The sequence below is a fragment of the Triticum dicoccoides genome, chromosome 6A (assembly GCF_002162155.2).
Source record: "Triticum dicoccoides isolate Atlit2015 ecotype Zavitan chromosome 6A, WEW_v2.0, whole genome shotgun sequence".
In the NCBI taxonomy this organism is placed as follows: Eukaryota; Viridiplantae; Streptophyta; class Magnoliopsida; order Poales; family Poaceae; genus Triticum; species Triticum dicoccoides.
The window spans coordinates 603,939,074-603,965,312 of NC_041390.1; the positions used below are offsets into that span (position 1 = coordinate 603,939,074).

Here is a 26,239-nt window from a genome sequence, read left to right on the forward strand (position 1 = left end):
ACAATGTTTTTACATAAATTATCAGGATTGCGGTGCGTATATTGCCATGCTATTTGCACAAAGGTTGTCGGAGTATGTTTTTCAACAACTTTTTCCCCGGGGTGAAATAGCTACCATGATGTTAGTACGTGTGGCATCAACTTTCTTGCGCGTAAATTAATATGCTATTACACAAAAAGTTATCGAGGGTATGTTTTTCAAAAACTTGTTTCCCGGGTCAAAAAGTTATCCCGGTGTTTGGTCATAAGTTATCATGCTTACAGAGTGTATATTATCATACAATTTGAACACAAGTTATCAGATTAAGTTTTCAACAACATTTTCTCAGGCCAAAAGTTATTGTGATATTTATACATGAGTTACCAGTTCTATTATGAGTATATAACATTTTATTTACATAAAAGTTACCGAAGGTATGTTTTTCAATAACTTTTTCCCCAAGTAAAAAAATACAATGGTACTTGTAAGCATGACAGCATGACAAAGAAAATTGGTGGGAGACGGTTGTGCGGGAGAATTAGACGGAAAATTGAGATCGTGAACCGGTATGGGAAAATAAAATCTATGGGTGGTGGGCGTGAAAAATCGGAGGATATTTGGTAATGGTCTTGATTCACCATGCTTTTTCTTATGTGTTTTTAGTTATATTAAACTTTTTTTATTGTATTTGCTGAACATTGTTCAGTCTTTTTTTAACTGTATTTTGTTTAGTCTAACCGGCTACTAGATTTAGCCTTCATCATGAGGTTGTGAGTTCAGCTACTATCGTTAGCATTTTTTCACACAAAACTAGACAAAATAATAGCAGAATTAGTGTAAAAAATAGCAAATAAAATAGGGCCAAGTGGAAAATAATATGTGCATGAGAGGCAGGAGAAAAAAAGAGGATAGGGAGAGAGAAGCAAAGCAGATCGAACAACCAACAAGTCGTTCAATAATAAAATGAAAAATGTGTGATTCATCGGGGGAATTTCGCATTATCGAATGCTTAATCCCCTAAACGAAATTTTTAACCCTCAAACATAACTTAAAGATCTTACCTGCAAAAAAACATAACTTAAAGATCTGCTAGACATGTCCTTAGCTATCTCCAACACTGATCGTCAAATGACCCGCAACTGTTCGGATAGTGCGGTCCAGGCGTGTTTTGCCATGGTCCTGCATCAGTCTGTTTGGCGATCCAGGCATATTTTTTCGACAAACCAGAAACAAAGTGGAAAGGACTTCACAGGCCTTCGGACCACTGCCACGTCCGTCTTTGGCAACAATGACCCATCCAAAAACCCATTCCTCGCCATCGCGCTTTTCCTCCTGAAGCCAGCTGCCCGGCTCCAGAGCGTCAGTGCTGCATTCATGCCGGTCCAGAGTAGACGCAATCTCTCCCTCGAGTCGGCATTGAAGCGGCGCGTCAGCCAATAGAGTGTCGCGCGCTGCACGCCTGCTGCACACACCTCCTCACCGCATTGAAACGTCTTTCGTCGCCCGGCGACTTCATTAAACTCGCGCGTGTGTCAAAAATCTACTCTTGGCACACGTCCGTTCGCGAGATGGACGACAATGTACACAATGTCGGTTGGCTCCTCACATCCGTGTGCTGTTTAAACGAGGCCGGATGGCAAAAACCACGCACCACATCTCCGCTATCCATCTCCTCCTTACACCACACCCGCCATGGCATCCGACAAGTAGGATGAGGAGTTCTCCGGCACTAAAGCTGGGTGGGTGGCATGTTGAGCCCACCGGATAAACTCCACGCAACTCGTTACTCCACCTCCCTCGTCGCTCCAGGCTGTCACCACCATGGGCAAGGCTCTAGACCGGCGCGTGGAGGAGACACTCGCCGCTCCTAGCCGGCACGTGGTTCAGCAACTTGCCGCTCCAATTCAGTGCGCGAAGGAGTGGCGAGTTGCTCTAGGCCGGCACGCGAAGGAGCACAGCGACATGAACATCGTGGCGGGCGTGGACTTGCCCTCTGAGTGGAGGCGAAGGCCACGGTGACCGTCTCCCCTGTCCCAAAAACAAACTCCATGCTTCATGGAAGCGGAGGCTACTCTTCCCCTTCCTCTGAAGCATATCTGTCCGTGGCTCACGGCAGCCCGATGAGCAATGTTGTTGGACATAGGGAAGACATGTTGTGGGAATAGGGCTTCGCCGCGGCAGGCAATACATTGGGTTAGAATAGTCTAGCCTAGTCTGATATAATTTAGTTGAAATGTGTCCGAATGCAAATGTTTTCGTCCGGTTCATTTTTTCAGATAATTAACATGGTTCGAAATGTATGCTGATAACTTTGAATGGTCGGCTCCTGCATCAGTGTTCGCGGACTGGTCCATGGATCCACGGATGGATACGGTGTCCAGTTTAAGGGTAAGCGTTGGGGATGCTACAGCTCACAAGGTTGAAACTGGAAGCAAGCGTGGTAGTGCTAACCGTGCATCGCGGGGGCAGGACAAACATCATGCAGGCTTCGAGGTCAACACGCGCACGCAAGACTAGCAGAGCCAAGACCCACTTTCCCCGGCTGGCTGAGATTTTAAATATGCCGCAACCGGGCAACGATCAGCTCACACATCACGCGGAGTCTCGAGGAGCAGCTCTCCTACTGTCACACTGCCTACTACTCGAACTGTACGCTATTACCGGTGTAGTTCAGTGCTCTCTGCTGTCTGCTCCGCCTACGTACACAGCTCGATCGATCGATGATGTACCGGAGGATAGCCGCCCGGCTGCTCGTCGTCGCCGCCGCCGCCGTCCTACTATCCCTGCTGCTGGCCACCAGCGCGGCCGCCCCGCATGGCCTGCCGCCGCCGCCGCGTCCTCCTCCGGGTACGTGTATACGCACCGAAGTTTCCTTTGGTGTTCCAAATGCTAGCTCTTATTGTGTGCATGAATGGGCGCGTACGTGTGTGATCGCAGTGCTGCTCCTAGGCGGCGGCCGGAGCCCGGCGCGCGAGGGGAAGGAGCTGGATCTGGGAACGCCCGCGAGGCGGCTGGGGCAGCATACATCGACGAATGTGCCTCCCTCGCCGAAACCCCACGGCAACCCGGGGTCGGCGGGGCCCGACCCGCCGCCGCCGCCGCCGTCGAGCAACGAGTAGGGCGAGGAGGCTCCGTGGTACCAGCACGCGACGGTGGCCGTGGGTTTCGGTACGATGTATCATGTATGGTACTTCATGTACAAGGGACGGCTAGCTGCATGCCATGTACGAGAACACTTCCGCCAGTGTACAAGTCAATAAGCTCGTTTCGAAAAGAAAAAAAATGCCAATAAGTTGCGTGCTCCGCACCTCATTGGTCTTTTTTCTTTTTAACACAGTACAGACACAAGCGTTCATATACACGCGCATACATTCATCTCTATGAATGCGCACACGCTCATATACATGCCATGTACGAGGACGCTCCGTTTCTTGTTAGGTATATAAGAAGAGATTCTTTATGACTTTACTGTTCATCGCGAGCTCAAATAAGCTCACCAGCAGAACATGGCTTTCAGAGTTTGTGCTTTTTCATCTCCTAACAAAATTTACTTAGAAATATTTTGCGTCTGAGCCTATTCAATCACTAAATCCTAACTATGCATCTACCTTTCATGAATCTCCATACTCTTCTGCTATGCTATTCCCAAATATCCTAGCTAAATCTTGAAAATTCTCCATTGTTTATGCCGATAATTCATGTGTCATAAAATTCATTTTTCCATAGTTGAAGCGCCCGAGGTGCACGCACCCAAAATTATTAGAAAGCCACTTAGGTCTCAAATAATGAAAAGGAAAAGGAACAAGGGGGTTCAATGATAGAACAATGTTAATAATATTATTTATCTTCACTGATGTTATTAATTTGTTCTTTGTTTAGCACATCCAAGCTTTTTAATGATATGCATTGATGTATCGATTTGTTCTTTCCAATCTCTGAAATGCTACGCATTGATGTATCAATATGTTCCTTCCTATCTCTTTAATTATCTGCATTGATGTTATTAATTTGCTCTTTAATGATATGCATTGATGTACCGATTTGTTTTTTCCAATCTCTGAAATGCTACGCATTGATGTATCAATATGTTCCTTCCTATCTCTTTAATTATCTGCATTGATGTTATTAATTTGCTCTTTAATGATATGCATTGATGTATCGATTTGTTCTTTCCAATCTCTGAAATGCTACACATTGATGTATCAATATGTTCCTTCCTATCTCTTTAATTATCTGCATTGATGTTATTAATTTGTTCTTTGTTTAACATCCAATCTATTTAATTACTTCCTTTATTCCTAAATATAAGCCTTTTTAGCAAAATGAGTGAATCTACACTCGAAAATATGTCTTTATACATCTGTATATAGTCCTCTCTAAAAAGACTTAATTTAGGAACAGAGGGAGTACTTGAGTCAATGTCATTAATTTGTTACTTGTTTAATATATCCAATCTCTCTATCTGCACGCAACTTACTAATTTTGTTCCTATTATATGTAGTTGTTCTACCTTGGAGGCTAGTGGGCAGCAGATCTCTATAAATTGACATCTTTTCTTCTATCTAGCACGCAAAAGTTCATAGTACAACACATCTCTCTAACAAAACATGAGGACTTCAGCAATCCTATTTATCTCCATTGCCCTCATGCTGATGATTTCTTCAGGTATCTACATACACATACATGTCATTCCATATGTTTGCTCTGTGCAGTGATCTTCCTTAACATTATTTCGGTTTATAATAGATGTGGCAATCACTAAGTATTGCGGTCCTAGAGTCTACGAGGGCCAGTGTGATGAAATCTCTTGTCGTGACTGGTGCAAGATAGTGATGGCCCACAACAGCAAATGTGTTCCCAAAGGATGCCAGTGCGAAGCATGCTGGGCAAGACCGCCGAGCTCGTCATCGAACTCACCGCTGAGTTAGACCACATGGACGTAAAACTTTATTTCATGGTTTATGTTTGTGGAATGAAATTTGACTTTATGGTTGGTCGAGTAATAACAGTGATGGCAAGCCTCAAGTATACAATAATACTATGAAACCATTTTAATTAATTGTCCCTTTAATACACAAATACTAATACTATGAGAGGTCAATTTCATGAATTGTACTCTTTAATACTTCAGTGCTACACAAGAATTCGATAGAGAAGGACGAATCTTCCGTCATGTGCATCCGTGGATGCACATCGCCATAACCTTATTCAAAAAGACGTCCCCCAAAATAAAAGAGGTCATCTATTTGCCTCGGTTCAAGCGCTAAGGATCGAACCCCTGTGCGGGCGGACGGCCGCGGCGGGGCCACTTCGCCCCTGTGTGCAGCTCTCACGCGTGGAACTCGCTCTCGGCGGCGCTCGTGCGCGTCTCGATCCCGCCGAACTCCGCTCTCCTCCGGTTGCAGCCCCCTCTCCTGATGGGCTGCAGCGGCCGTCACCGGTGTGGCTCCTACGCCCAGATCCGGACACGCCGTTGCGCGACTGCGGGCTTCCGGTGGTGCCGCGGAAGATGCGAGGCGGCGGCGCGACGACGGGCAAGCTCGGGCCGGGCACAGTGCTCCACTGGCGAGGCGCCGTGCTAATCTAGCGGTTGTGTGCACCTCCGTTGGACCGGGGTCAAATCCAGAACCTCATGAGCAAAGATCTCGATCTGCGAAAGAAAATGGCACCCACGTCACATCTGAGCCGCGTGCTCAAGGACCTCCTCGTGCATCACGAGGGCAGAGGTCAAGCGCGAGCGGCGGCCTGCACACAGTGGGCTCGCCGGCATGGGTGCATGCACCCATTGCCAGGACATGGCAAACAGCCCGTTCAGAGTTGGAAGTCGACACAAAACTACGAGAGTCCAATCAGAATCCAGGGCCCCCGGGTTGAGAAAAACTTGAGAATGCAGCAAGCGTACAACAAACAGCTCACATCTGTCTGCCTCAGAGCGTCTCTCCACGGTCAAACATGGCTCAGAGTCTCCACACCTCTCACTGTCTGCCACCAGTTACTCACCAGCCATCTCGTTGGACGTTGGCTATACTTATGACTTGCTCGACCTCTGATCTCACCGCAATTCTGCGTGGTAGTGGTTTCTTTGCTCCTACACAGCACGCTTGATGCGTCGCGGGACAGCCACCGCGTGGTGGTTGCTTGTCGCCGCCGCGCTCCTGGTCCTGGTTCTGCCGCTGCTGGCCTCGTCCGCGCGTCCTCCTCCAGGTATTTCTGATCGGTGCCCCTGTTTTTTCCTCTTTGATGCATGTAGTGCAGACAGTACATCGGAACTGATCGGTCGGTGTGGGGGCTGCATGCAGTGCTGCAACGAGGTGGTGGCGACGCCGGGCTGGGTGGAGGGAGAGAGCTAGCGGCCATGGGAGCTGCGAGGCGGTTCGGGCAGAGGACGCCGGTGAATAAGCCTCCCTCGCCCAACCCCCACGACGCGTCGTCGATGGCCGTGCCGCCGCCACCGTCGCTTACTAGCTAGGGCCAAGGTCAGGTGCGGGAGTGAATGCTGATACGTGTATGCGATGGTGCCTGTGATCGCCTAGCTTGGATAGGCAGACTATGTTCTTCCCGATAGCCGATCTCCTGATCGGTATTAGAGAAGAAACAACTAGCAGCTGTGCACAATAAATACGGGTTTTGCTACTGATAAATTATGGAACTGTATGGAAACATGTGGGGATATACACCAAGTGATGACCTTTTTTTTCTTTTTTTTTTGCAATCAATCTCTGTTAATTGTGTACTTTGTCAATTCAATGTACACACAATTCGGTTAAAAAAATGTACACACAGTTGACTGCCATTAATTCTCCTTCTCCACGCAAAATTTTGGAAGAGTGAGATTACCCCTGAAGATCAAGGTCTTCATGTGGCTTGTTTTGAGAAATAATGTGTTCAACAAAAAGAAATTGAAGTCAAAAGAAAACAAGTCTACCGCCGATTCCTCTCACCTCCGGGTGCCTACTGGCGTCAGCAAGGCTGTGGGAGGTGTCAGTGTGGTGAGGTGATGGCGCTACCTGCGGCGAGGAATAAGCCCTCCCCGTCCAGTCCTCATTCTAATGCTGCCATTTGGCATTGGTGGTGTACGTGTGGAGCTTCTAGGACCAAATCACGGGCCTCGTTTTTGTTTTTGTTTCATCTACATGACGAGGGGCGTACTATGAAGGGGATATGAAGTCGCGGGGTGATTTTTTCTCCGGTACCTTCTTCCTCCGATGAAGCTGAGCCAATGCGGTTTTCATCGGGAAACTTGAGGGGTTTGTGTCCCTCCTGTTGAAAATATGAGCAATTTATTAAGTAATTTTATTAACATTTATACTAGATAAAGCATATCTAATATAAAAGAGATAAAATAAGTCATGCGTTCTGACAGAGAGAAGGTAAATAGCTTCTGCGTATATGAACAGTAGCCTATCATATCTAAAACAGACAGCATAGCAAGTAGCATATATGAAGTAGAACCTAACATGTGTAGGACAAGGACTAGAACAAGGAACTGCGGCAGAACCTTTAACAGTAAAGACAAGAACACGTACGGGACAGCAGCAGCAGAAGCGCTGGACTTGGGGTCGGTGTTCTCGCCTGCCATGTCGTCGAGGAGGTCGTGGACGTAGTCGTCGGCGACCGGATCGTCCGTGATGAAGCAGCCAGTGACGTGGCAAAAATTTAGACATCGGCTCGGCTCATTCCCGCAACCCGCAACCCGCGGCGAGGCGTGGCGGAGGAGGAGGAGCGCGCGTGGATATCCCTCTTGTTCTCATGCTCATACATGTGGAGAAAGAACCTCCCTTATAAAAAGGTCCTACTCCCTCTAAACTAGCAATGTGGGACTAAACTTTTGTTTCACCTCTTGCCTTGCACAAATGGGCTGCGTGGGCCTCTAGAATTTATTAGGAATTTCTGAAACTGCTATTGGGCTCGGCCCAAAATAGACAAAATTCCAGCAATCCCCCACCAGATCCCAGAGGCACACAAAAATTTGCCTTTGGTTCCAAAACACTGTTTTATATATCGGTACTGCAGTGGAGACTGTTAAGTTGAACTTCCACCTAGAACTCTATGCTACACTAGTAAGCAACTTGAACAGTGGACTGGGCCTTGAACTGCAAGTTTTCTGCGAATCTAGTTTCACATAAAGCCTTGACCGATACGTGGCTACCGTGGGTCTTCCCCGCGGGTGGAGCTTATGCGTCATACTCCGTGACCTTTCATGAGTTTACTAGAGAGAACTCTACTCTCATAGATTGCGACGTTTGACAATCAGACTCATATAGGTGTGTTCTTCAAAAGATGTTCTGCAGGATAACATCTCTGGTTAAATAAGCCACTTAGAACACATTAAGATATACATCAACCTGCCATGCAGATAAGGAGAGTATTGCATCTTCATGGAGTGGTATTGTGAATAGTAAGGATACTCTCCTCTCAGTTGACCAACAGCTTGTCTTCCATATCTAATTCACGGGATCTCCGATCACAAAGAATAGGTTGCCACTGTGAACAACTCATATTGTGGGTCTCATACCCATCTCCCTCGATGCATTATCTATCACATTACGTGATAGACCCTTAGTAAAAGGATCTGCCAGATTTTTAGACGTTTGGATATAATCCAATGCAATAAATCCGGAGTTTTTCATTTTTTTTGACAGACTTTAACCTTCTCTGAACGTGTCTTAATGACTTCATGTTATCCTTTGAGTTGCTCACTTTCGTGATCACAGTTTGATTGTCGCAGTTCATAAGGATACTCGGTACATGTTTCTCAACAACCGGTAAGTCATTCAAGAGCCGACGAAGCCAATCTTCTTCGACCGTACCTGTATCTAGTGCTGTGAGTTCTGCTTCCATTGTTGACCTCGTTAAGATGGTCTGCTTGCAAGACTTCCAATAAACAGCGCCACCTCCATGAGTGAATACATAACCGCTCGTGGCCTTTATCTCATCAGCATCTGAGATCCAGTTTGAGTCACTATACCCTTCAAGCACCTTTGGATGCCCGGTGTAGTGAATTCCATAATTTGCAGTGCCTTTCAAATAACGCAAAACTCTCTCTAGAGCTTTCCAATACACATCTCCTGGTTTTGAAACAAACCGACTCAGTTTGCTAACAACAAAAGAGATGTCAGGTCTTGTAGCACTGGCTAAGTACATAAGCGAGCCAATAATCTGAGAATACTTCAATTGGTCTCTAGCAATTCTTCGATTCTTTCGAAGCAACACACTAGCATCATATGGTGTTGGAGAGGGCTTGCAGTCACTATAGCCAAAGCGACTCAAGATCTTTTCCACATAGTGAGATTGAAGCAATGTAATCCCACCATCATCGTCTCTCAACAACTTGATGTTCAGAATGACATCAGCCACTCCTAAATCCTTCATCTCAAAACAACGAGATAGGAAATCCTTGACCTCCTTAATAACATTCAGATTGGTTTCGAAAATCAGTATGTCATCAACATACAAGCACAGGATAACTTCCTCGCCCCCACCATGGCGATAGTACACACATTTGTCAGCTTTGTTCACAACAAAGCCTGCAGCTGTTAAAGTTCTTTCAAACTTCTCATGCCACTGTTTGGGTGCTTGCTTAAGTCCGTACAAAGACTTCAGTAACTTGCACACTTTCCCTTCCTGATCATCTAGTACAAACCCATCTGGTTGTTCCATATAAATTTCCTCGTCCAACTCTCCATTTAGGAAAGCAGTCTTAACATCCATTTGATGAACGAGAAGACCATGCGAGGCAGCTAGTGAAAGTAGAACTCGAATAGTGGTCAGTCGAGCCACAGGTGAGTAAGTATCAAAGAAGTCTTCACCTTCCTTTTGGGTATAACCCTTAGCCACGAGCCGAGCCTTGTACTTTTTAATAGTACCATCAGGCCTAAGCTTCTTCTTGAATACCCATTTGCATCCTATAGGTTTGCACTCATAAGGATGATCAGTTATCTCCCAAGTTTCATTTGCCAAGATGGAATCCATCTCGCTACGAACCGCTTCCTTCCAGTAGTCAGTATCTTCAGATGCATAGGCCTCTGAAATAGAACTGGGAGTGTCATCTATGAGGTACACAAGAAAATCATCACCAAAGGACTTTGCAGTCCTCTGTCTCTTGCTCCTAATAGGAACTTCATTGTTCTCCTCCACAGGACTTTCAAAGTGTTCCATCGAAATTGTGGGTTCGGTAATTGTAACTGGTTCCTGATTCGATGAACTAGGCATCTTCTGATTAGATGAGGTAGCCATATCCTTCATGGGAAAGATATCTTCAAAGAAAGTCGCATCATTCGACTCCATGATCGTACCGACATGCATGTCAGGTACCTCAGACTTTACAACCAAGAATCTATAGCCAATGCTATGAAAAGCATATCCCAGGAAAACACAATCCACAGTCTTTGGTCCAAGCTTCCGCTTCTTTGAAATTGGAGCATTGACTTTCGCCAAACAACCCCATGTTCGCAGATAAGAGAGTTTTAACCTTTTCTTCTCCCATTCCTCGAATGGAGTTATCTCTTTGTTCTTTGTGGGGACTCGGTTCAGGACATGACATGCTGTCAATATCGCCTCCCCCCACCATGCCTTGGAGAGACCCGATATATCTAACATGGCGTTAACCAAATCAGTTAGAGTACGGTTCTTTCTTTCGGCCACCCCATTTGACTGAGGTGAGTAGGGAGAAGTCCTCTCATGGATTATACCATGTTCCGCACAAAAAGCATCAAACTCATTGGAAAAATACTCTCCACCACGGTCGGACCTAAGCCTTTTGATTTTTCGATCAAGTTGGTTTTCCACTTCAGCTTTGTAGATCTTGAAAAAGTTCAAAGTATCATCCTTAGATTTCAGAAGATACACACGGCAGTATCTAGTGGAGTCATCAATTAACGTCATGAAATATTTCTTTCCACATTTTGTCAACACACCATTCATTTTACATAGATCTGAATGTATGAGCTCTAGTGGTGCAAGATTTCTTATTTCCGCAGTTGTGTGAGACTTACGAGGTTGCTTAGCTTGCACACACACTTGACACTTAGATCCCTTGACGGTGGTGAAACTAGGGATTAAGTTCAACTTCGCTAGTCGTGACATGCAACCAAAGTTAACATGACAAAGACGTGAATGCCACACATTGGATTCACTATTGTTGTAAATATGATTAACAACTTTATTGCAAACGTCTGATAAGGATAAATGAAACATGCCTCCTGACTCATAGCCTTTACCAACAAAGGTTCCATACTTGGATATTACAAATTTATTCGACTCAAAGACAAGCTTGTAGCCATCTCTACACAGAAGAGATCCGCTAACAAGATTTTTATTGACGGAGGGGACATAATGCACGTTCTTCAGCCGCACGATCTTCCCCGAAGTAAACTTCAGATCGACCGTGCCAACACCATGAACAGAAGCACTTGAACCATTGCCCATCAGCACGGTTGAAGTCCCTGCGGTCTGATAAGATGAAAACATGGAAATATCACCGCATACATGCAGATTAGCACCCGTGTCAATCAACCAGTCAGGAGAATGATATACTGAAAGAATAGTGGGAAATATACCATACCCAACATCCTTCATGTCAGTGTCTCCAATGACAATATTAGCGGTCTTGCCGCCTTTCCTAGGATGACGCTTGTCATAGCGATTAGGGCAACTAGGAGCCCAATGATCAGGATCCCCCCACACATGACAAGCAGCCTTAAACAGAGTATCCATTTTCTGAAAAGCTTGTGCCTGTTGAGCATCAAGCTCTCCTTCAGGTTTGCCGAGAGTGGCGTCATATCAACTCATGGTTTGAAACCATAAGACTGCTCTCACGCGCCACCTCTTATAGTGGATACCCTCAAACATAGGAGGTCGCATGAAAGCAGCAAAACCACTTGGGGTAAATTGCCTATAATAAGGTTTTTGGATTGTTGGAAATATGAGCAATTTACCAAATGATTTTATTAACAGAAATACTAGATAAAGCATGACTAATATAGAAGAGATAAAACAAGTCATGCGTTCTGACAGAGAGAAGGTAAATAGCTTATGCATATATGAACCGTAGCCTATCATATCTAAAGCAGACAATATAGCAAGTAGCATATATGAAGTAGAACCTAACATGTGTAGGACAAGGACTAGAACAAGGAACTGCGGCAGAACCTTTAATAGGAAAGACAAGAACACGTACGGGACAGCAGCAGCAGAAGCGCTGGACTTGGGGTCGGTGTCCTCGCCTGCCATGTCGTCGAGGAGGTCGTGGACGTCGGGGAAGAAGTCGTCGTCGGGGAAGTAGTCGTCGGCGACCGGATCGTCCGTGATGAAGCAGCCAGTAGTCGCGCTGAGCGCTCCCCAAAAACCTTATCACCCTTCTCCCGTACAGGACTCAAAAGGTGCGGTTTCGGAGGCCTACTATCCCGACCTGCGGTGCATGCCGCAAGCCGGGATGGGGAAGATCGTAGCAGCAGTGCAGTGTTCAGGAACTTTGTGGCGAGAGGAAGGGGATCTTCTGGTGTGTCTCTCTGGAGAGGAGCGACCTCTCTTATATAGGCACAGGAGAAGGACGCGAAGAGGTTGTGGCGGGAGGTGAAGCAACGAAGGGAGACGAAGCGAACAGCCAGCGGCCGAAGAGGCGCGCCGTTCGAATTCAGTGTCCACTACAGAAAACGTTTCAACTCCCACATGACCTTTCATATACCCGTCGTGCATGGCAAAAATTTAGACATCGGCTCGGCTCATTCCCGCAACCGCGCCGCGCCGCGCCGCGCCGTGCCGCGTCGTGACGAGGCGTGGCGGGCGGCGGAGGAGCGCGCGTGGATGTCCCTCTTGTTCTCATGCTCATACATGTGGGGAAAGAACCTCCCTTATAAAGAGGTCCTACTCCCTCTAAACTAGCAATGTGGGACTAAATTTTTGTTCCACCTCTTGCCTTGCACAAATGGGCTGCGTTGGCCTCTAGGATTTATTAGGAATTTCTGAAACTGCTATTGGGCTAGGCCCAAAATAGACAAAATTCCAACACCTCCTCCCCCTTCTTTTTGGCCGAATTTGGAATTATCTTCTGGCCCTCCTCAATGTCAACTTCTACGGGATGGTGATCCATCCATATCGTGGTCACCGGCGTCTTCTACTCTACATGGACAATTTGACAGGTCACCGCTTCTTCAAACTCCTGGGTTGTAAGGGGGCAGCGACGGGAAGGGGCAGTCCAGCAACACCAAGCTTGCCTTCAGCGGGACAAAAGGAACGGTGGCCTTCGTGGATCCGGGCGGCAGCTACCTACCATGCACTACTCTAGCATGCAAAAGTTCATAGTACAACACATCTCTTTAACAAAAGACGAGGACTTCAGCAATCATATTCATCTCCAGAAGTACTGCCCCCATAGTAGGGGAGCGGCGATAGCGATGCGTCGGTGGCTCGTTCTGGCGGCGGTAATGGGCGTTTGGTGTTCTTGAAATCTCGATGTAAAATTTATTATATATACGTATTTGAGATGCTTTTTACTTCGGTACTTTCGGTGAACTTTTATGATTAGATACCATCTTTCCATAAAAAAAAATGCAAGTACTATGAAGTCATTTCCCTGAATCGTATTCCGCATCTCTCGGTCCAGGTTTTTTCAAAAAAAAATTGTCTACTACCTAAGAGCAAGAATTTCTTAGATGTGATCACAGTTTTCCAAATTTCCCTACAAAATCCCGATATACGAGTGTGGAATGAAGTCCTGCCCCTGCGGTCTGCGTAGAGGTTCTTTTTAAGCATCAACAACTTTATTTCCCATATAGTAATAGACATATCGTCTACAACTTGCATGGAATTGACTTACCTGGCCGCATGGCTGCATGCATGCATCGCTTGTGAAGGGAACCGAGACAACCAACAGCGCAGACTTCGAAGTCAACACAAAGACTACAAGGGTCGAGCCCATGAATGAGATAATGTAAAAAATAAACGTCACAAACGTCCAACGAACAGCTCACACCATGATCGGAGAGGGTCTGAGCCTCAAAGCAGGGAGTCCGTGCACTACGCCGGGCGTTCCCACCCCTGTCCCGGCCGTCTCCTCCGCTACTTACTCGAGCAGATCTCCCGCTTTCCGCACCAGTGTCCACTGTCCAGTCGCCTCTCCTCCCAAGGCTCGCCTGATGCGTCGCGGGATAGCCGCCGCATTGCTGCTCTTGCTCGTTGCCGCCGCCGCCGCGGCGCTCCTGGTCCTGGCTCCGCCCCTCTCCTGCGCGCTCTCCGGCTCCGCGGGTCGCCAGCCGCCGCCCCCTCCAGGTATATAGAAGCTCTGCTCGGTGGTTTTCCTTTTGATGCACAGTACTTTGTACATGTGAGCTGATCGACCGGTGCGAGACTGCATGCAGTGCTGCCGCGAGGTGGTGGCGGCGGCGACGCCGGGCTGCGTGAAGGGATGGCGCTGGCGGCCGTGGGTGCCGCGAGGCGGTTGGGGCAGAGGACGCCCCTGAGCAAGCCTCCCTCGCCGAGACCCCACGGCATGACGTCGATGGCCATGCCGCCGTCGCCGACGCCACCGTCGTCGACTTACTAGCTGGTGCCAAGGTCAGGGGCGGGAGTAGTGAATACTGATACGTGTACGCGTTGATGCCCTCGACCGGCTGCGCTGTGCTCTTCCCGGCGGCGATCTCCAGATCTCTTCGTGGTGAACAACCGGCTGCTGTGTGCAATCATGATTTTGCTACCGATAAATAGTATACAGGAAACATGTGAGGATATGCACCTCACTCATGACCCCGACAATAGTGTTTTCTCTGTTAATTCAACGTACACGCGCAGTTGATTGCCACTAATTCTCGTTTTTCACACAAATTTTGTGGAAAGTGAAATTATCCCTGAATAAGTTCTTCATATGGCTTGTTTTGAGAAATTTTGTGCTAACAAAAGACAACTCGATCTATCGAGGCTGGCATGGGGATGGAACGTTTCAGTTATGTGGTTGTGCTAAAACTGCAGATCATTTGCTCTCACAAATGTTCGTTGGTTAGGTTGATCTGCAATGTGCTTTTAATTTTTAAAAAGAAAAGTATATTTTTCGTCTCTCAACTCTTGACGAAGTTTGGATTTAATCCCTCTATTACAAAACCAGACAATTTGCACCTCCAACTCATGAAACTGGACAAGCTAAGTCCCTCTCCCGATATGACATGGCGTGGTTTCGACCGGGTCTGTGTCCACGTGGCAACCCCCGATGGGTCTTCTTCTTCCTTCTCGTCCTAACTCAGCTCGGCATTTGTCGAGCAGTTCTGGTGTGTGGAGCAGTATGAGGAGAATGTGGGCGCGGAAGCCTCCGGCAAAGTGTCATTGGTCCCTGACGACCTCCGCAAGACAGCTCTGGTGCCGTGGTGCGTGTCCCCCAGCGTGCCGCCTGCGCCGCCGAAAACAAGCTTGCCTCAATGGAGTTCACATGAGCGCTACGTGTGTTTTCGTTTTTTCTTCTTCTTTGTACGTAAAGCTTGGTCATGTGTGACTTTGGACTGGTAAAAACCACGTTGAGTCAGCATGATACTGCTAGAGGGATAAAACTTGTCCGGTTTCAAGAGTTGGGGATGCAAATTGTCCGATTCCGTAATTAAGGGGTCAAATTTAGATTTCGTCAAAAGTTAAGGGACAAAAAAGTATACTTTTCTCATTTTAAAAACATATAGGATATGTTCTAATTCTGGCTCCCAAGATTTAGGAAGTAGAATAACCAACAATTTTAGTAAGCGAGCATAGCAACTCCATTGTAATTTGTTTTTTCGCCAGAATCATGCAAACTAAAAATGGCATCCTCGGGATAATATAAATTGGCATCAAAACGACCACAAATTGCCATCCCTCATAGCGAAGGTTAGCTGAATTGCATTACCGTAAATCTTTACATAAAAAAATCTTTGACCCCAATAGCCAAAACGATTTTAATGGCAATTTGTTTTGGTTTTGCATGACAATTTTCGTCAGTGCGCATGGCAACTTCGCTGCAATTCTGTTTTTCGCAAGAAAATTGTTGTGCTTGCAAACTAAAAGTGTCATCCTCGTGATAGCTAAAGTGCCATCAAAACGTTCACAATTGCCATCCGCTGATTATCAGTACCGAAAATCTTCACTTGTGATTGGGATAGCTGAGATTTTCTGGACTATTTGAGAGATCAGAAATTGGGCATGCTAAGATAATAAGAAATCCGACGATCTATGTACGGTGGTGAATCTAGTTGGATATTAGCTTATCTGTTGGTCAATTATAATGACAAATAGACAAATCACGAGGCGTTGATCTGTGAAGTAAGACTCATCGAACAAATAGCAAGTGAAATCTTTTGCGTAACTCCTGGTGAAGTTCAAAAAAGAGAATGTTTGTTGCCGGTTCACATGCTTGGAACAGAGTTGATGATATGACAAGTCAAAGTTTGTCTTCCCTCTTATGTAGGGCAGCGAAGGAGATGATGTGTATATGTTGGAGCAGGAATTTTGGTCTCCTATAATAGTTTAGATGCTTTCTAGTCGTTTCATCCAGCTTAGGACGTGTCATCTAGGTTATGCAACAAATTCACTTCCTGATTTTGTTACTTTTTATGCTATACCTTTATGTTTTTGCTTTCATGCTTAGTAGTTTAGGCCTTGTTAAGCAAAATATTGGTTTAATTTTGAATAGAATCAGAGGAGGTGCTCTCTTTCCCAAACAAGAAAAAACTATTTCGCTAAGTTGGCTCTTCACCATGTGTTCGCGTTGCGCTTTGGTCCCTCTGTTTGTGGTTTTCGTCGTTCATGCCATTGTTGCTTGTTCGAGTCTTCGAGACATACAATGCAACTAGCGGCTCGCCGAATGCATTTGCCAATAAAAAGGAACTAATGCCATAGAAAATACTCCCCTTGATGAGCTCCATGACACCTTGTTAATGCAAAATGGTCAGCATTTGCCACTCACTAATATATCATCTTCTTAATTTTGATACAAGGACTCATCTCCCTTTCATCATTGAACCTAAAACGGAGCTCACCTCTTTCACTTGTGTCTCCTTATTTTTTCTCTTGAGCCGCTTTCGTCCCCTTCACATTCCCGTGGCCCTCCCATCTTTTTTTCTTCTTCCTAAAGTCTTACTCTGCCATCACAGCTGTCAATAGAGGTATTAAATCGTGTTCTAAGTCCCAAAGGGGGTCGTACTACTACTGGTCCGATTAACCTCCAAGGATGGATGGATGCTCGTCATCTTGGGCCATAATTAATATCTTGCTAGGTTCACTTGCTATAGCTATTTGAAGTCCACAAACCATCCTGACCAACGGTCAATTTTTTTTTTTTTGAACTTGTCCTTGAGTTTATTGGAGTGTCACAAACGTCGAAACCGGTGAGCAATCGACATCCCCTTCTCCTCCACCTCCTCCCCGCTCCTTCTACCACCGATCATCCTCTCACATCTGACGTCACGGAACAGTTTGCTAGGCAACCACATCGAGCATGACACAAATTATTTCAAAAATGAAAATTTAGGTCAAAAGATTCCAAGTTCAAAAATTGCCTTCAAACTTTTATTTGACCGGGTCAAACCCTGCAGAACCTCCAGGAAGAACCTCACACAAAACCGGCAGAAATCACATATTTGACCTGAAGACGAAATCAAATCACAAACTAACCTGTTTTCGAAAAAAATTCACTCTGCTGACCCTTTCATGTGGCGCCCGACAGCTAGGCGCCGCACACTACTATGCAGCGCCTCTGCCTTAGGCGTCGCACCTCCTGCCAGTGTGGCAGCCCTGGTCCAGTTGCAGCCCCACAGACAGCACTGCAGCGCCTAACAGAGGCGGAGCCAGGATTTATCGAAGCCTAGGGCTAAAGCTAAACCACTATAAATAACGCCAAATATCACAACCTAAAGGAAATAAAATGCCAAATACTCTACGTGCCACTGCATCTATACCAATATAAAAAGACGCAAAGAGGCAGATCCAATAATTCACGACCATCAAATCAGGTCAATCCAATGACCTAGGCTACTTCAATGTCGAGCGCTCAACACAATTAGCGTGTAGTTAATTTTATGCCAAATATAGTATTAATCACATAATAACACGCAAATAATATCCCACTAATATCCGCATGCATTTAATATACTTTCAAATTAACGTGCATTGCACGTACACATTTACTAGTGTTAGAAGTACACCACACATTCAGATTAAGAATAGAATATAAATTTCTTATTACCATAAGAGCCAATTTAATAAATATCTCATCAATAAAACAAAGTGCATCATTACGAACAGTCGTACCAAATTAGTGAAGGCTTGTCTCATTTGAGGCCGTCGTTTCTTCACAAGCAATAATAGGAACCGGAGCTGTAAACATAAAGTTGAGTATTTAAAATCAAGAACTAGACATAGACACGTCATTGTTCATATGAAATTTTGGGAAGCAAGAAATATTATACCATGATCACGAAAAACTCTCCACGTCCTCTTCATCTTGGATTTCTATTTTCCCCCTGTTAACAAAGAACGATGGAATAAAATTGACTAAAGCAATACAATTTAACATCACCAATTCATTGATTTCAGCTGATAAAAAGGAACTAGGGGGAAATATTAGATGGTTCGACATACCTAGGTATTTAGCATTACCTTTTCAATCCGGTGTGGATCACAGGAGATGAGGCATGGAGAGTGCTTTATTCAAACGACGCGATAGATCCGCTGTTCTGAGCGTCGGCCGCCTAGGCGATCGTCTGCTGGAGTCGAGCAGTGGAGAGAGTTGGGGGCGCAGGGTGAGACTTTTCGGTCGATCTACCGAGACGAAGCGTGAGGATCGGAGCGATCTTGCATCGTGGCTGCTGGCGATTCTTTGGAGCGATCTGGGCGCTAGCAATTTTTGGAGCGATCGTCCAAACTGGTGGGCTGAGGCCTAGGGCTGGGCCTCTACAAGTGTACTAATATATGGGAAAATTCCTGCTGGGTAGCCTACTAGATGGGCCACGCCTGGGGCTATAGCCCCAGTTGCCCTAGGCCCAGTTCCGCCTCTGGCGCCTAAGCCTTAGGCGCCACACTTGTAATGTGCAGCGCCTAGCGCTTAGGCGCTGCACAGTGACTTAAAGCGCATCGGCCCAGCCCGACCAGGCAGTTTTTCCCCCTCTCCGCTCTCTGGACAGAGAGCAGCGGTGGTGCCCCCATCGAATCCCCTCCCCCCATCCCTCTCAGATCTGAAGATTTGATCCGTGGATTCGATCTCCAATCCATCCTACTAGGTAAACTCCTCCGTTCCTTTTCTTTTCCTCCGTAAATTTGTTGCCATTTTAGAGATTTGTCCAAGATTTAATGGAATCCTTGATTTGCTTGATTTAGGATGTGTAGTCATAGTGGTAGTACCGTAGTGTTGTTGCTTAGTTCACAATATATGGTTCTTGTTAGTGAAACCCTAGATTGTTTAGTTTTTTTAGATATATATGAGATGCCTATTTTTATAGATAACTATGAGGTGTTGAGTTTTGTAGACATATATGAGATGTTTGTTTAGATATATATTAGATGTTGAGTTTATTTGAAATATTAGATGTTGAGTTCATTTGAACACATATGACATATTCATTGTGTGAGAAGGAGATGTTGAGATTCTTGTAATTGAACACATATTAGATGTTTAGTGTATACCGATATTTGAGATGAAGATGAACTCATATATGTTTATTGTTTGAACTTTGTAAGGATGGTTTGGCTTCTCGACGATGTCTACGACACGAAACACCGGGCCTACATGATGCGCGAGAAGGAGATGGTAATAACGAGTAATCTAAATATTTTGTAAATTTGCCTTAAGTTGAAATTTACATGCCCTAAGATTTGTCATTACTTGTTTTTTGCAGAATCTTGAACCTTTGAAGATTCGGTATCACGGGGTCTCTGGTCCTGCCATGCCTTACGATGAGCGGTACACACCATACATCAAGCAGGCAGGACTACTCCCGTGGATTCAGTTGGTAAGCCGGTCCACGCCGAATCTGAACGCTCCACTGGTGTCCGCTCTTGTTGATCGGTGGAGGCCGGAGACGCATAGTTTCCATCTTCGGACTGGGGAGATGACCGTGATGCTCGAGGATGTCTCGTTGATCACCGGTCTTGCTATCGACGGGATGCCTCTCTGTATGAGCACTAATTCTGATGGGTGGCGTGAGCAGATGATTGCTCTTATCGGTATGGCTCCTACTGAGGCTGAGGCTGATGTAGAGGAGGGAGAAGAGAAGAAGAAGAAGGAAAGGAAAGCAGCCGGAGCTGCTTTCACGTGGATTCAAACTCACTTTGCGACGTGCCCTCCGGATGCCACTGATGATGTGATCCAGACACATGCTCGTGTCTACATGTGGTATGTTGTGTCGAGGACTTTGTTTCCTGACTCCACTGGCAAGAACGCTCCATGGATGTGGCTGAAGGCGTTGACCGTCTTCGATAGCAAATGGAGCTGGGGTTCAGCGACTCTTGCCTACTTGTATCGACAGGTAGTTGGTCTATTTTGTGATCAACTCATTTCTTCATTAGCAATGCAAGCTTGCTGTCAAGTTAACATTGTTTTTCTTTCATATGCAGCTGGACGATGCGTGTTGCAGGATCACGGGTAGTGCAGGCATTGGTGGTAATATGCTTCTACTTTCTGTATGGAGCTGGGAGCATCTGCCTGTTGGACGCCCGAAGAGCGTCAGGTTTAATCCTTGGTATGAAGATGAAGATGACGAATTACGGCGCCCCACCTGGGCTTACAAGTGGGATGTGGTTTCTGAGATGACGAACGATGTCAATCTCATGTACCAGAAGTACGTTGCCGAGTTGGACACGATTACGCCTGAGCAGGTAACGAGGTCATTACTGCAGTCATTTCTCATGTTTGCTTGAAAAAAATTCACCAATTTTGCATTGTTGCCCTATTTCATAGGTGGAATGGCAGCCATATGGCGTTGATGACAGACTTGGGTACACCCCGGAGTTTACCATCAACCCGATGTGCTTGTGGGATAGGGATCTCAGGCGTATGCGGTGCCCACTGATATGCAACTGGGCTGTTGAGTTTCATTTGCCACATCGCGTGTGTCGTCAGTTTGGTCTGTTCCAGCCTCACCCGCCAGAATGGGTGGATACGGACAAAGCACTTCATAGGTAAGAGAGCATGAACCATATTGACTAAGCATCGTCACTCCTTGATTTTGCTAATGTTTGGTTTTGTACCATGCAGGTTGGACAGGAGAAGGCAGCGGAAGATAAAGGACTGGGACACGCATCATGCTTCGTATGTTACCCGCTTCCAGCTTTGTGTGGAGGAAGCTCGTAGCAGTGCACGCGCCAAGCTTCGTGAGCATAGTCCACTTGCTTTTGATAACTACATACGATGGCTTCTTGAAAATACCCGAGTTGAGATATGCCTGTCGGCATATAATGAGGATATTCTTGAAGAACCCGTAAACTTTGAGGATCTATCAAAGGGGAAGTACAACAGAGATGTCAGGGTAGGGCACAGAGTCCCTGCTGTTCCTGTGATTAACTATGTGGTAAAGTGTTTCTTCTATACTTTCCCGTTGGCCGTATTACACATGTTTGAATGGCTAACGTGTTCATTCTTTCTCATCCACAGCGCACCGAGATCAAGAAAGCAGCTGATGAGAGCCAGTCTATTCTGGAGGAAACACCGGTTGGAAAAGGAAATGATGATGGTTCACTACGAGCATTTCTCAAGGTACATATCGCATTCACTATGAGAGCCAGTCTATGTTGCGGAGTCTGATATCGTATACACTTGTTCATGTTACAGCGTCAGGCCAAAAGTTAAGGCGGTTATCGAATCTTCTCGGTTGCCGTGATCCCGAATTTGACGAACCATCTGCCTCTAGGTCTGGTACACCATCAGACCCCTCATCTCACCATCAGAGGGACGATGTGAGTTCCTCACATGCTTATCTGGATGATGAGGGTGCGGTCACCCAAGAGGTATGACTAATCCTTTAGATGTGATTCTCACTTGATTACGACGTCGGTCTTCACCATATTGTTTGATTGTGTGATAGGGCGATGAGCTTGATGATGACATGACTTTGGCGGACGCTCAACTTCGGTCCCCATATGTGTTCAAGCCTAGGCAGCTCAGACGCCGGTACACGCCCAACGACTTTGACAACAGGGGCAACCCAAAGGTGGTCATAGGGACCTTGCAGATGGCTAGCTTGGATCATGAGGCGGAGGCGGAGGCGGAGGAGGAAGTGCAGGAAGAGGATGCTCGTCCACCCAGGAAGAAGAAGATTGCCTGCAGGCGTGGCACCAGGAACACACGCGGAAGGCATTAGTGCTTGTGTTTGTTAGTGCTCTTGTAGCCGTTTCATTAGGTTGATGAACTTGTGACGTTATGTTATATGTTGGTGAACTATTACTAGTGTGGTATTTGTGTCTGCGAACTAGTAGTAATGTTGAATTGTCCTAAATGATGTGATGTTCAAGTTATTAGTTGTCTTTGTTCAGTATGTGCAGTTTACAGTAATTTTAGTGATGTTCAAGCAAGTTATGTGAGTGCTGCATGAGGCCAAAATGGCATCTGTTTCTGTAGTTTGGCAGTTAACAGCACTGCAGCGCCCAACACCCAGGCGCTGCACTGTACTGTGCAGCGCCCAACGCTTAGGCGCTGCACCATACAGTGCAGCGCCCGTCTCGTAGGCGCTGCTCAACTGGCCATGGCTATCTAGAGAGCCACATAAGGCTTGCAGCACTGACCGTCCATGAAAAATACCAAGTTAGAGTGCAGCGCCCAACTGCAAGGCGCTGCACTGTACTGTGTGACGCCTATCCCTTGGGTGCTGCACTGTACTGGAAAAACTGAGTTCACAACACGTTCATTTCACTGGAACATCATAATACTTACAATGACTGCAGCATCACAGCAATTTGAACAAACACAAATTTTATGCCGATGAGTTCATAACTTAAGACAATTCAAACATTACTACGACATGGTTCACGACATATTCATTACAAATGACAAATGGCAGCTTGCCCTAGAAGATAGTTCACCAACATCTCACATGCCCTCACAAGTTCACGACACATTCATTAGAAGATAGTTGACAACGAGTGCACCGGAGCGAAGTCCCTGCTGAGTAGAGCGAGGCCATTTCCCCTTCTTGTCACGTGCCGAGTCCTCCTCTTGCGCCTCGCGAGCCTTTGCAAGCTTTCTTGCCCTCTCCTCCTCACAAGCAAGTTTCGCTTGGCGTGCCCTCTCCTCCTCTCGTTTTTTCCTCTCCATCCTCTCCTTCTGACGACTCTCTTCCTCCAAGCCTCTTCGAAACGATTCTTCGAACCGTCGTTGCCACCTAAGACAATCTTGGTATTGGTCCTTTTTGACATCTTCTGGCACTTCAAGATCTATCCACGTGAAGTACTTGCATAGAGGAGGCAGTGACTGCATACAACATTTTTGTTAGTGTTGACACACATTGGAGAGTAACATTTTACTTCTCGAGCTTACCGGTGGTCGGTCATAGGCGTTAGTTGGAAGTGCATGATCATAAGCATAGTTCGGGCATACAAAATATCTCCGCCCTTCCGTCCATGATTTCTTTCGGTCGGTGGACACCTTCACCTTGCAAACATCTCCACACCAACATGGCGGGATATTGACATCTTTCTCCTTCACCTTGTCCAAAGATGCGTCCTCCCACTTGTTCGGCATGTCTTCTTGGTTAGCACACGGTGGCCTCGTCATGGAACCGGATGAAGCCATGCCTACAAAACCGAGAATTCTTGGTTAACCCTAACCCCCACTTAACAATAACCACAACCCTAATCATAGCATAACCCTAACACCAACATCAAACACACATAACCCTAACCCTAGCATACTATGAAAGCCTAACCATACCAAATTAGCAAAGAAACATAACATGATTCAACACAAATTTCCAAATCCAAGCCAAAACTAGGGTTTCCCCAAAGTAGCAAGATTTGAGTAAATGTGACAATTCTATGGATGAAAACGAGGGGATCAAAGGAGAATACCTTAACGGAGGGGTTGGCTTCGAAATCAATGGTCAAGGACTCCGGATCTGAGAAGGATTTGGGAGGGGGAGATAGGAGGGCAGAGGGGACGCACTGAGCTTCAGGTTTGTGTGGGGGTGGGGGTGTGTGGGGTGGGGATGGGTGGGAGGGGGGTGAGTGCAGCCTAATAGATGTCCAGATGTGCTGCGCCTAAGGGCAAGGCGCCACACTACACGGTGCAGCGCCTTGCCCTTGGGCGCTGCACACCTGGACATGCCAGTCTAGAGAGCAATAGAGCCGTTCCAGTAGCTTTTGCACCCGCAAAATTGCTAAGTCAGCGTGCAGCGCCTATGGCCAAGGCGCTGCACTGTACTGTGCAGCGCCTAATGTCAGGGCGTTGCACAGTATAGTGCAGCGCCTGTCCCTCAGGTGTTGCACACTGACTTAGCAATTTTTCGGGTGCAAAAGCTACTGGAAAGGTTCTGTTGCTCTCTGGAATGGCATGTCCAGGTGTGCAGCGCCCAAGGGCAAGGCGCTGCACTGTGTAGTGTGGCGCCTGTTGGGGAACGTAGCAGAATTTTAAAATTTTCTACGCATCACCAAGATCAATATATGGAGTCATCTAGCAACGAGGGAGAGAGGAGTGCATCTACATACCCTTGTAGATCGCGCGTGGAAGCGTTCAAGAGAACGGGGTTGATGGAGTCGTACTCGTCGTGATCCAAATCACCGATGACCTAGCGCCGAATGGACGACACCTCCGCGTTCAACACACGTACGGTTGGGAAGACGTCTCCTCCAACTTGATCCAGCAAGGGAGAAGCAGAGGTTGATGAAGATCCAGCAGCATGACGGCGTGGTGGTGGAAGCAACGGTGATCTCGGCAGGGCTTCGCCAATCACAGGGAGAGGGAGGAGTGTCACGGGAGGGAGAGGGAGAGGCCAGGGGCTAGGGTACGGCTGCCCTCCCTCCCCCCACTATATATAGGGTCCCTAGCGGGGTGCCGGCCCTAGGAGATCCAATCTCCAAGGGGGGTGGCGGCCAAGGGGGTGGCTTGCCCCCCAAGCCAAGTGCCCCCCCACCCCTAGGGTTTCCAACACTACACCACAACACTTGATTGGGGGAAGTTAATGAAGGAAATATGCCCTAGAGGCAATAATAAAGTTATTATTTATTTCCTTATATCATGATAAATGTTTATTATTCATGCTAGAATTGTATTAACCGGAAACATAATACATGTGTGAATACATAGACAAACTTAGTGTCACTAGTATGCCTCTACTTGACTAGCTCGTTGATCAAAGATGGCTATGTTTCCTAACCATGAACAAAGTGTTGTTATTTGATTAACGAGGTCACATCATTAGTTGAATGATCTGATTGACATGACCCATTCCATTAGCTTAGCACCCGATCGTTTAGTATGTTGCTATTGCTTTCTTCATGACTTATACATGTTCCTATGACTATGAGATTATGCAACTCTCGTTTACCGGAGGAACACTTTGTGTGCTACCAAACGACACAACGTAACTGGGTGATTATAAAGGAGCTCTACAGGTGTCTCCAAAGGTAGATGTTGGGTTGGCGTATTTCGAGATTAGGATTTGTCACTCCGATTGTCGGAGAGGTATCTCTGGGCCCTCTCGGTAATGCACATCACATAAGCCTTGCAAGCATTGCAACTAATGAGTTAGTTGCGGGATGATGTATTACAGAACGAGTAAAGAGACTTGTCGGTAACGAGATTGAACTAGGTATTGGATACCGACGATCGAATCTCGGGCAAGTAACATATCGATGACAAAGGGAACAACGTATGTTGTTATGCGGTCTGACCGATAAAGATCTTCGTAGAATATGTAGGAACCAATATGGGCATCCAGGTCCCGCTATTGGTTATTGACCAGAGACGTGTCTCGGTCATGTCTACATTGTTCTCAAACCGTAGGGTCCGCACGCTTAACGTTACGATGACAGTTATTATGAGTTTATGCATTTTGATGTGCCGAAGATTGTTCGGAGTCCCGGATGTGATCATGGACATGACGAGGAGTCTCGAAATGGTTGTGACATAAAGATTGATATATTGGAAGCCTATGTTTGGATATCGGAAGTGTTCCGGGTGAAATCGGGATTTTACCGGAGTACCGGGAGGTTACCGGAACCCCCCGGGAGCTATATGGGCCTTAGTGGGCTTTAGTGGAAAGGAGAAAGGGGCAGCCCAAGGTGGGCCGCGCGCCTCCCCCCTCCCCTAGTCCTATTAGGACAAGGA

The 26,239-nt window shown here is 46.5% G+C and overlaps 2 protein-coding genes and 2 long non-coding RNA genes across 4 annotated transcripts; all 4 read left to right on the forward strand.

Moving 5' to 3' along the window:
- The first annotated feature begins 4,525 nt into the window (after window positions 1-4,525).
- LOC119314494 lies at window positions 4,526-5,034 on the forward strand. The gene is made up of 2 exons (XR_005152332.1): window positions 4,526-4,644; window positions 4,726-5,034. It is a non-coding gene; the product is annotated as an uncharacterized LOC119314494 (long non-coding RNA).
- Window positions 5,035-6,049: 1,015 nt separating this feature from the next.
- On the forward strand, window positions 6,050-6,677 carry LOC119314495. Its single transcript, XR_005152333.1, has 2 exons — window positions 6,050-6,183; window positions 6,279-6,677. It is a non-coding gene; the product is annotated as an uncharacterized LOC119314495 (long non-coding RNA).
- A 7,316-nt stretch (window positions 6,678-13,993) lies between these two features.
- LOC119315091 (formin-A-like) lies at window positions 13,994-14,815 on the forward strand. The gene is made up of 2 exons (XM_037589763.1): window positions 13,994-14,247; window positions 14,337-14,815. Exons 1-2 carry the CDS (start codon window positions 14,115-14,117, stop codon window positions 14,519-14,521), a joined length of 318 nt encoding a protein of 105 aa, XP_037445660.1. The 5' UTR covers window positions 13,994-14,114; the 3' UTR covers window positions 14,522-14,815.
- Window positions 14,816-19,663: 4,848 nt separating this feature from the next.
- Window positions 19,664-22,280, forward strand: LOC119316089. Its single transcript, XM_037590458.1, has 7 exons — window positions 19,664-19,732; window positions 19,821-19,934; window positions 20,166-20,450; window positions 20,539-20,799; window positions 21,059-21,102; window positions 21,305-21,491; window positions 22,014-22,280. The coding sequence occupies exons 1-7, from the start codon at window positions 19,664-19,666 to the stop codon at window positions 22,278-22,280; spliced, it is 1,227 nt and encodes a 408-aa protein (XP_037446355.1).
- The last annotated feature ends 3,959 nt before the right edge of the window (window positions 22,281-26,239 follow it).

Bases quoted from the DNA above. Each gene is read 5' to 3' on its own strand.
- LOC119315091 (XM_037589763.1), top strand. From the start codon at position 14,115: ATGCGTCGCGGGATAGCCGCCGCATTGCTGCTCTTGCTCGTTGCCGCC. The intron at 14,248-14,336 runs GTATATAGAAGC...GACTGCATGCAG, and splicing joins CCAGCCGCCGCCCCCTCCAG to TGCTGCCGCGAGGTGGTGGC.
- LOC119316089 (XM_037590458.1), top strand. From the start codon at position 19,664: ATGGTTTGGCTTCTCGACGATGTCTACGACACGAAACACCGGGCCTAC. The intron at 20,451-20,538 runs GTAGTTGGTCTA...TTTCATATGCAG, and splicing joins TTGCCTACTTGTATCGACAG to CTGGACGATGCGTGTTGCAG. The intron at 21,103-21,304 runs GTAAGAGAGCAT...TCGTGAGCATAG, and splicing joins ACGGACAAAGCACTTCATAG to TCCACTTGCTTTTGATAACT.